Source organism: Coptis chinensis, chromosome 9, assembly GCF_015680905.1.
Source record: "Coptis chinensis isolate HL-2020 chromosome 9, ASM1568090v1, whole genome shotgun sequence".
NCBI classification, from domain to species: domain Eukaryota; kingdom Viridiplantae; phylum Streptophyta; class Magnoliopsida; order Ranunculales; family Ranunculaceae; genus Coptis; species Coptis chinensis.
This window is the reverse complement of record NC_141464.1, coordinates 72,743,140-72,754,389: the sequence shown is the minus strand read 5'-3', so window position 1 is coordinate 72,754,389 and position 11,250 is coordinate 72,743,140. Positions and strand designations below refer to the sequence as shown.

The window sequence follows — 11,250 nt, the reverse complement described above, 5'->3', positions numbered from 1 at the left end:
TACCGCTTGTTGTACTTTGGTTATTGTGAATCAGCAGCGTCCACATTTAATCAGAGCATTGTCTGCATCTCTGTTCAGTTGAGCAGTATCAAGTTTCACTTTTACGATACAATTATTGTGTTCTTGGCACTTTGAGCTATCGTATTTAACACCACTGTATCTGCATCAGCTCTGTAGTTGTCGATCTCATTGTTGTCAGGAAAATTGGATGTTTCATTTGGTTTGCATGTGGTGTCATGGTTTGGAGTGACAGACACCAGTCTTTATTGGTCTGTTGACGTAAAGGCTTATTTTGGATTTCGATCATGATTGTTTGTGAGGGCGATCTTGAGTTTTAAACATAATGGGAATCATCATACAAAATATTACTTCTATTCAGAATTGTTATTTGTTAACCTTACCAGAAAAATCTGTTCATTTCTAAAGTTTTCAGTTTCTATTGGTATGTTAGTTTTTATGGGCTCAAAATCAACCTCGCCAAACGTTACTTCCATGTTGTTTAGAAAACCCTCTAACTAGATATCTTTTTTAAGCGTTTTAAACCCTGGTCAATCGCTATACTGAACATATCAGCTACTTACCATTTTTTTTATGTTACCTAACAATTTGTACCCAACTTATTGAATGTGAAGAAATACATAAAAAAAAATGAAGCTCGGACTCTGTAAAAAGAGAGGAGAGAAGAATTCGTGTAGGAAACAGGTGGGCGGTTTCGATATTAAAGTTTGTAAGGACAGAGATCTAACTGACTAATGGACATTAGCATTGATAGTCTAAAACAAAGGGAAAGCCTGTCGATGACATTAGCATTATGCTCTAGTACGTATGCAATATTGCTACAGGAAATAAGCACGAGAAGTGTATAAATTATCAACACAAAAACAGCTGTGATTATCCTGTACGGAGTGACAAGCTTTATGCATGTTGTGATGTGTGTGGCTTGTGCACGTGAGAGAGAGAGAAGCATCAAATGTAAATAAAAAAATAAAAATAAAAAGTACACTTTTCTAGCTTTACCTCTTCCCCCATTTATGTACTCCCTCTCCTTCCTCCTCCTCCAAGATCACATCACATCCAAATCAACTGTTATTTTTTTGGTCAATGCAAGTAAAAAGACTTCATTGCTCTTTTAATAGTTTTCAGGCCAATTAGCTTTATCTCCTCAGTTTTTTAATCTAGAGGTTTAGCTTTACCCCCCTAGTTCTTTCATCTAGAGAGGTTACCCCCCCCCAAGACCACAACACATCGACAAATGAAAAGACTCTAATGCCCTTTTCTAGGTATAATTACATAAATACCCTGTGACTTTATCGAAGACAAAATTGGAATTCAAATCATCTAGGACACATGTCATGATCTTGTGAACTCTATCCGATGGCCATACACCATCACTACCATCACTGTAGCATTATTTTCTCCAAGCCATACACCACTACCATATAAAAATACTTCATTGCCTTTTCACGGTTGGTTTTATGCTAGCATACATGTATAGAGCGTGACCTACACTCGTCTCCAGCACAAACAGAGTGCGACCCGCGCCCCGTGTTTCTCAAGCCACCGATTGTTTTATTTTTATTTTTTATAACCTCTATAAAAACAATTGTAATCTATTTAGAATTAAATCAAGTAAATATACAACTGAATTGAATTGAATCCTCTGGTTCTACATGTAGAAAGTTGTATATTGATTTTCATGTATAGAGCGACTGCTTTCGGATAAAAGCTTTGTATAGAAGCGACCGCACCTCGGGCCCCGAGATTTCGATAGCTAGAGCGACCCGTGCTTTCGCCTCCAAGACAAAAACAGAGCCACGACCAGCCCGTGTTTCTCAAGCCACCGATTGTTTTGTTTCTATTTTTTGTAACCTCTATAAAAACAATTGTAATCTCTTTAGAATTCAATCAAGTAAATATACAACTAAATTGAATTGAATTCTCTAGTTCTACATGGTATCAGAGCCAAACCATTGAAATCCGCTGCGTATTACAACCTTGAATCCTTGAATCCTTGAATCTCAAACCCAAATTTTTTCTAAAACCTAAATCTCAAACCCAAATTTTTCATTTTTTTTCCTACAATGGCTGAATCTGACAATAATTTTTCAAACGTCATTCATCACCACTACACCCCACAAGACCACTCTGCGTTCCCAAAAGCACTTTCATTAGATGAGTCCAACTATACCATATGGGCTCCTCCAAATGCGGATCGTATTGGAGCAAGGGGAAAGATTGGTTTTTGGACCGGCAAAGGTTGAACCGGATATGAATTAGCCCGAATATGAAGTTTGGGGCAATGATAATGAAAAGGTGAAAAGTTGGCTTATTGATTCTATGGAGATTTCTCTTATGAATCGATATATTTAGATCTTCCTACTTGCAAAGAGACATTTGGGAGGTGTGGAAGACCTTCTATGATGACTCGATGAAACTCGAATTTTTGAATTGAATATGAAGTGCTTTGAAGCGAAGCAGAATGGGAGACTTATTCTTTCCTATTACAACGAATTGGTGGCCATGTTCCAAGAGATTGATCAAAGGGTGACATCGAATAGCAATGTTACAGCTATAGTTCATGAGACGTCCACAATGTCCAGATTGCGGGTTCATATGTTTTTGCGTGGACTGGATTCGGAGTATGATCAGGTGCGTGGAGAGATTCTTCGCAAGGAGCCTAAATTTTCCTTGGAGCAAAGCTATGCTTACATTCGCAAGGTCAATCGGAGAAAAAGCTATGGGGTACTTTGTATCCACTAAATCCTCTGTCTTGGCCATTCATGGCAAGACCAATACGTACTCCACCCGATTTCTCTGGTCCTTCATGCCACCCTAAAGGTAAATCCAATCCTTATGCAGATAAAAAATGCAGTGTTTGTGGAGAATTGGGTCATAGTAAGGAGAGATGTTATAAAGTGATTGGCTACCCTGATTGGTGGGACTTCGCAAAGAGACCACGAAAGAATATAAGCAAGGATGCCATTACTAATGATGTCCATGGACATCCAGACCATGTTTCGGCTAATGTAACTCAATCAGGTATGAATGATAAGGTTATTTCGAATAGTACATGGATAATTGATTCAGGTGCATCTGACCATATGCCAAATGACCCTAATCTTGTGGAAAGTCTTAGAGTGTCACCTCAAACCGCTATTTCTACTGCAGATGGTACTCTAACTCCGGTTAGCGGAGAAGGTTCTATTATGTTATCTAAAACCCTCACTCTTGAATCTGTCTTAGTTGTTCCATCCCTTGCTTATAACCTATTGTCTGTTTGTCAAATCATTCTAGCACTTGCATGTACTGTGACGTTCTATCCATCCTTTTGTGTTTTTCAAGACTTTCTGACTCGACAAGTCCTTGGTTATGGTGTTAGAAGGGGGAAACTGTACTATCTGGATTTGACAGAAACTGGAGAGAAACAAAAGAATTCTTTGGGGCAAGCTAATCAGGTCAATAGGATCGAGAATGCAAAAGAAGTTGTGTGGTTATGGCATCGTAGGTTAGGTCATCTTTCGTTTAGTTATCTTAAGAGGTTGCAACCTCAGTTATTTTCAGTTGTTAGTGATTCTGAGTTTCATTATGACATTTGTGAACTGGCCAAAAGCCACCATATTTCTTATTCACCAAGTATTAATAGATGTCCTGTTCCTTTTATGAAAATTCACTCTGATGTTTGGGGTCCTGCCAAAGTTTCTTCTTTTCGGAGTTCGTTATTATGTGACCTTTATTGATGATTGCACTCGCATGACTTGGGTGTCATTACCGAAACACATAAGTGATGTATATGGGATGTTTACTGTTTTTTACAAAATGGTGGCGACACAGTATCAAAAATCTATCAGGGTCTTTCAGTCTGATAATGGTGGCGAATTTGTGAATGGCCTCATGTCTGAATTTTTCCAGTCAATTGAAATTTGTCATCAAACCTCCAATTCGTTACTGACAACAAAATGGTTTAGTAGAACGGAAGAATAGGCAGTTGTTGGAAGTTGTTCGTACTTGCTTGTTTGGCATGAATGTACCTCGATCCTATTGGGGTGAAGTAGTGAAATCGGCAGCCTATGTTATAAACCGTACTCTCTCACGGGTAATTGAGTTCCAGAATCCTTACCAGAAACTCCATACACTTTTGTCCATCCCATCTATGCCTAACTTGGAGCCTCGGGTGTTTGAATGTACAGCTTATGTCCATATCCCACAACCAGAACGAAGTAAACTTGATCCTCGTATGAAGAAGTGCATTTTTGTGGGTTATGCAGAGTTTCAGAAATGGTATAGGTGTTATGATCACATTACTGACAAGATGCATATATCTCTTGATGTCTCATTCCATGAATCCGACCCGTATTACTCAGGGGGAGTTTTCCAGTCTTCCATTCAGGGGGAGAGTGACGGTGAAGGGAATCCTGATGTCTTTGGGGAATTAGAACACTTGGAGGAATGATTTGAAGTTCCTGAAGCAGAAATTGATCCTGTAGCAATAGAGACAGAAGCACATGATTCGGATGTATCTGAAACTGTAGCACACGAGCAAGATGTATATGAAACGGTAGTACACGACATTTCCCCTTCTACATCAATAACTGAAGATCTCGATCAGCATGATCCACCTCAGGTACCTCCTATAACCGTTAATGAATCTGTTGGGTTAGAAAGTCTTGAACCTAGACAATCACAAAGAGCTAGTAAGGGAGTTCCTAAGAAACAATATGAACCAGACATCAAAGCCAATGCCAAATATCCTATAGCTAACTCTATGTCTAACCATAGCCTTTCTGAGTCACATGCACTTGTCATAAATCAATTATCTACGTATCTATTCCTAGTAATAATGCGGGATGCTTTGAAAGATCCAAAATGGAAGAAAGCAATGAATGAAGAATTGGAAGCCCTTCAAAAAAGAATGTAACATGTGAGGCGGTTGATATGCCTATTGGAATGAAGATTGTTGGATGCCCTTTGGGTGTTTCTTGTGAATCTTAATGCAGATGGAACTATTAATAGATATAAAGGCGAGATTGGTTGCTAAAGGGATACAAATAGCAGTTATGGAATTGATTATGAGGAGACTTTCGCTTTTGTGGCAAAAAATCAATCTGATTCGAATTTTAATTTAAACTGCGACAAATAAAGATTGGCCCTTGCACCCGGCTTGATGTGAAGAATGCATTCCTAAATGGGAATTTAGAGGAAGAAGTATACATGGATATGCCTCGGTGTGAAGAACCATCCCAAAGATGTTGGGAAGGTGTGTAAACCGAAGAAGGCTTTATATGGGCTCAAAGCAGTCTCCAAGAGCTTGGTTTGGAAGACTTACGGTCAATGAGAGGTTTTGGGTACAAAACAGAGCAATTCGACCATACCTTGTATATCAAACACAAGGATGGTAAGATTCTGACTCTAATTGTGTATGTTGATGGCATGATCGTTACGGGGGATGATCGAAGGAAATAAATGAATTGCAGAAGTATTTGTCAAAAGAATTTGAAATGAAGGATCTAGGACAACTAAAGTATTTTCTGGGTATTGAAGTTACAAGGTCTAAAAAAGGGATTTCACTCTAACAGAGGAAGTATGTCCTAGATTTGCTTGCTGAAACAGGAATGTTGGATTGCAAACCAATGGAGACACCCATTGAGATGAATCATGGATTCGCAATTCATCCTGATCAAGTTCCTACTGATAAAAGAAGGTATCAGCGTCTTGTAGGAAGGTTAATTTATCTCTCTCATACTAGACCTGATATTGCTTATGCAGTGATTGTGGTTAGTCAGTTTATGCATTGTCTTAGCAAAGAACATATGGATGCAGTCTCTCGTATCTTGAAGTATTTGAAGAATGCACTTGACAAAGGTTTACTGTTTGGTAAGTATGATGTATTGGATATTGTCGGATACATAGATGCAGATTGGGCTGGTGATAAAATTGATAGGCGTTCTACATTAGGATATTTCACTTTTGTCGGTGGAAATCTTGTAACTTGGCGTAGTAAGAAGCAGAAAGTTGTTGCCAGATCGAGTGCATAAGCTGTATTTTGAGGTCTGGCACAGGGAGTATGTGAATTGTTATGGATCCGTACTGTCTTGATGGAATTGGGATTCTAGCTTCAAAAGCCTATGAATTTACATTGTGATAATCAAGCTGCCATTCAAATTGCACATAACCCAATTCAGGATGATTGAACAAAGCATGTGGAGGTTGATCGTCATTTTATTAAAGAAAATCTTGACAGGAAGGTTATTCGTTTTTCGTTCGTAACCTTAGACGAGCAATTAGCTGATGTTCTTACCAAAGGTGTATCCCACAAGGTGTTTGACAGCTCAGTTGACAAGTTGGGCATGATTGACATCTATGTACCAACTTGAGGGGGAGTGTAGAAAGCTGTATATTGATTTTCATGTATAGAGCACGGCCTGCGCTCAGATAAAGTTTGTATAGAGCGCGACCAGCGCCTCAGGCCTTCGGGATTTCCAGTAGCTAGAGCGCGACCCGCGCCCCGTGTTTCTCAAGCCACCGATTGTTTTGTTTCTATTTTTTGTAACCTCTATAAAAACAATTGTAATCTCTTTATAATTCAATCAAGTAAATATACAACTAAATTGAATCCTCTAGCGTGTTTCTCAAGTCCGACACGACATGATTTTCTTCCCACATCTTGCTAATTTCAGCAATCAGTTGAGTGGTCACGTGTTGGGATCCAGTGGCAACAGAGCTCTGCTTATCTTCAACACCTTTGTCCTTAATTTCAGCTGCCATAGAATGTATTCAGCATCTACATGGCTGCCGTTGAGGTAAACAGGTTGGCCATTCAATGTCCCATCTGTTCTCTGTTCTAGCCCTGCAACCTGGAGCCTCAGAGACTGTAGCAATGGTCCCATTGTCCGGAAAAATCTCAATGGATGTCCCAGGCGTGAGTTCTAGCTTCAAATCTTTAGTTTCATCTCCATTGGCTGCTCCTTTTAAACATGATATTCCGCTACCCTGCAACAATTCAGCTTGGTTGAGGTTATCATGTCCTCCTTTGAGGGGTGTTTGCGTCTTGTCTTTTGGCAATGCATCTAATGACTGAGAAGGAAGTTGAATCACCTGACTGACCTCATTTGCCTGTTCTCCATGGTGTATGTGAGGAGAGTGTACAATTCTACTCACTGCTTGCCGCAAAGCCTGAGGAATTTGGTTCATGTCAAATGGAGCCCCCTTTGACGACATAGTGGGACTAGACTGAACTGGAGAGGAAGATAATTCTGCAACTTTAGATACCTGGTCTACAGATGCCACTGCCTTCAATGGAAGAGACTCAGGAACCTTCACTACTTGTTCAGTCTTTTGATCATATTGTTGAGGCAGAACCATGCAAATGATGACCTGATAGGTCCACAGGAATTTCATTTCTTTTGATCATCTTAACATTTGATGCCACGTCATTTGCCTCGGAAATAGGAACCACAAACCCTGGCTCAAAAACAACTCCCCTCAGAAAAGTACTGGTATCACCAACCTTAACCGTGATGAGATATCCAGCTTCAAATGATCCATCAAGGACACCAGAAACTGCCTGACTCACCATCGCATAATCTCCATTTGAGGTTGAACTTATATTCTTGGGAGGGTTTTTCTTTGCTGTGTCAGGTTTAGGAGTTACAACATGAGATTTTTCTACACGCCTCAGATTTTCGTCCTTCCGAGGACGCCCCGTTTCCGTTTTACAGGCAGGTTTTGCACCAAAGCAGGATCGGTCACTGGATTCTCTTCGCTCATTCTCAAGAAGGAAAAAATATTTCGAATAACCAATCTTTACAGTCTTTTTCCCTGCAAAGAAAGTTTAGAATGTGACACCCGCAAAACCCCCTATCAAATCATTGAGTGAAAAAAGTGAACTAATGGGAAATAGAAGGTGTGTCCTAGCAAGTGTGTTTTTCATTGTGTTTATTAAGTGTACGCAACAAGGAGGCAATTTATTGTGACAGCCAATGCACACAATTCTCATCGTCCAGGTTTCAGCTTGTGTGCATTCTAATGCATAATCAACGACGTGTGTATCGAGCTGTCACGAAAAATTATTTGTAGGAAACTGTGAAGGTAGTATAGAGGAATCCTTAGTGATCATAAAGTGATTGAGGCAGGCACACATAATTAAATGACCTCCTTGGGGTAGATATTGGAGAGCTACGCCCTGCCAAAAGATCATTGTGCTTTAACTCTCCTAGTCTATGTTCCGTTCTCCCCTGTAAGTTACTAACAAGTTAGAATTGATAGAAATTCTGCATTTCCGTTCTTGGGCTTCCCCACTTTCTTCCGACCAGTGATTCAATCTCCCATTTACTCCGTTGGCTTCACATTCTTTGGATATCTTAGAATTCCAACTATCCTGCAGAACGAAAAGTCACTAAATCTTTGAGAACATAATTAATTAATCTGGAGTAAGGATTTTCAGATGAGGTCATTTACCCGATTGCTGAAGGAGTATTCTTTTACGTGTTCTCTTCTGATCAACCCATTATGCCTGCTCAAAAGTAAGACATCGATGTCTTCCTTGGGTCAGTGGCAACGTATCAACCAAGCCTGTGTGACTCTTAACTTTCGGCTTCCCAAGCTAAAAGTTTGAACAAAAGGTTAGACAGAGTCAGGAAGGCGTTATATTTTTTTGTTTCTCAAGTTTTCAGATCAAGGGGGGAAATGTTAATTAGAAAAGAGGTGGTAATTTACTATAGAAGGAAGTGTGTTCATCCCTGACACCACATAACTATTAGAGTAATAGACTGTATTGAAGAAAGCTTGGAGAGCAAGGAACCAGAATCAGTTATTGACTTCAGTCAATGCCAGCAAGGAAGTTACAATCGAAGCTTCCTTTATACCAAACTTGTAACGAACTGATTAGGTGTGTAATGATGAGTATAAAATCAGATGATTGTAATGAGATAAAAAATTCATGGTCATTGAAGTTTTCTTTCTTTTGCCAATAACCTACCCTTTTTTCTATTCTGCCCAACTCATTGAAGTTCTTGATCAACTGTTTATCCTTCATGCCTTCTCTTGTTCCACGATGTTGCGATTGAATTTTTACAAGGGTCTGTAATCCATTGAGTGTGCACCTCACCGCTTGGCCTCGAACCATAGCTTGAAGTCTCACCAGTCCTTTCAACGCTCGTAATGCTTTCCTTGCCTGTTAGGTTGGTTTTTCAGGATGAGCTCAGACCATGCTTTTAATAGGATGTAGAATACTAGAATAATTCTAATAGTTGTCGAATGTTGGTCAATGTGTTAGCTTAAGTGTGTTAGGCTTGAAGCCTATCGTTATTGTTGTGTCTTTGTGTTCCTCCTTTTAATGATCTACTCTTAGAGTGGCTTTGTACGGTTTAACTATTTACAATATAACAGTGGGGGTCTGCCCTAACCCAAGCTTAATTTTTCAAAAAAAAAAAATCTAATAGTTGCATCCACACTTCATTAGGCAACCAGGAAATTATGATGTTGAGTTTTTCATACTGATTTTTTGTAACTAGCCTTATTGAACATTGTTAGTCAATTAATTGGGGGACTAAAACAGGACAAGTGAATTCTCAAGTTAAAGAACAGGCTCAAGTGTCTCACCAGATATCCCCTAAAGGAGGTTCGAATTTTTATAGCAGCGGATTCTCTGCTTCCTCTCTTACATGTAGGATACACCATCGGGGTGCTAGTGAGACGAACAACCTCAACGGTAGCTTGAGCAGATGCCAAAGCAGCTTCAGCAGCACCTGCCATTGCAATAGCAACAGTTAATGCATGCTTGCTATGTAAGGAATTTATATTTTCTTTCCTTCCCCTAAATATAGTCATTATAGGAAATCTAATATTTTAGGATATATGCTAAATATTGGTTTCTATCTTGCACAAAATTGTGCAATATCCTCTGCCTTGATGTACGGCTGAAATTAAGGAAATCCTAATTGGTAGAATCGGTCATCTCTCCACCTATAAATAAAAGCTTTTGTTCATCACAAAAACTTCACTTCACAAAATTCAACACATTAAGATTTGTAGGCAAGGAGAGAGAAACAAATCTATTTTCTGGCGATTAAAGCATTCAATCAATAACAACATCAGACAGCAGGATCGACAAGCTCTCTGCATCAGGATATCTGGAGATAACATTTAAATTGTTTTTGATTAATCCTTCATGTGATTATTATATAGTTCACGATCTTAGAATTCATGTTAAGAAATATCTAACATGTGGTATCAGAGCTTTGTTTTAGAACACATAATAGTCCATTAGTTAGGATTACTCTGTTTTGCAGCAATTTATCGATCCAACTATTATGGTTTGCATAAATGGTTTATGTTTAATTTATTCCGCAATTTTAATTAATGCACGACTGTTTGATCGTGAGAAATCAATATAATAGTTAAATATATTTGTTATATTTACTGTGTTGGTCTTATTCGCCTTCACGGATTTGCAATGATAACAAATAGCTTTTTCGTTCACATCATGTATTTATTTGGCATGGGATGATGTATTTATTTGGCATGGGCAAGAAGGCTAAGGCATCGTCTGGATATTCCATCTGTCAATCGACTAGCTTAATTATATAATTCTTTTTGATGTAGTCAACTATGTCCCGTTTAGAAGTTCGAACATCACAATTATGCCCTTTATGTTACTAGAATAATTAGAAATGTGCAAACAAAAAACCTACAGTCATGCTTCAAATTTTGTTGAGTCATTCTTTGTGGAGCCGCGAATTATCTTGGAGTTGGTAACTCTTTGATGCCACATTACAAATTTTAAGCGAATGGTATCCATCACAAATGAGTTGCGTACATATATACTACCTAATTGAAACTTGAAAGACAGTCTCTGTTTGTTGTTTGTTCACAGAAATAGAACTTTAGGTGCTTAAAATGGTCAAGCTGTTAAAGTAGATCATCTAAGTTGGCATATAGAATGGTCTAAGTTGACTCATACTCCTCATCATGTTCATTTTTTATTTTATTTTTTTTGGAGTACGGTTAGGTTTCACCACAGTGACCCTAACTATTAAATACTGGTTTTGGCCCTACTAGTACCATCATGATGTTTAAACTATATATTGTTCAAACGCATGAAGCTTTTAATCGCCCACAGGCGGATTATATTCATACGTCCAAACAATAATTAATAAGTGTTTTGTTCGCACGTAGACCAAGGATATCCATAGATCTTAATTAGGAGAAACATCACTTAATTTTTTATCACCTTGAATATGACGACCTTAGATG

At 38.7% G+C, this 11,250-nt stretch overlaps 1 protein-coding gene across 1 annotated transcript; it reads right to left on the bottom strand.

The window, feature by feature from the left end:
- Window positions 1-6,555: 6,555 nt before the first annotated feature.
- LOC147477898 (uncharacterized) lies at window positions 6,556-7,901 on the bottom strand. Its single transcript, XM_086584242.1, has 2 exons — window positions 7,102-7,901; window positions 6,556-6,987 (listed from the first exon to the last, which is right to left on the bottom strand). The coding sequence occupies exons 1-2, from the start codon at window positions 7,393-7,395 to the stop codon at window positions 6,772-6,774; spliced, it is 510 nt and encodes a 169-aa protein (XP_086440368.1). The 5' UTR covers window positions 7,396-7,901; the 3' UTR covers window positions 6,556-6,771.
- Between the last annotated feature and the right edge of the window lie 3,349 nt (window positions 7,902-11,250).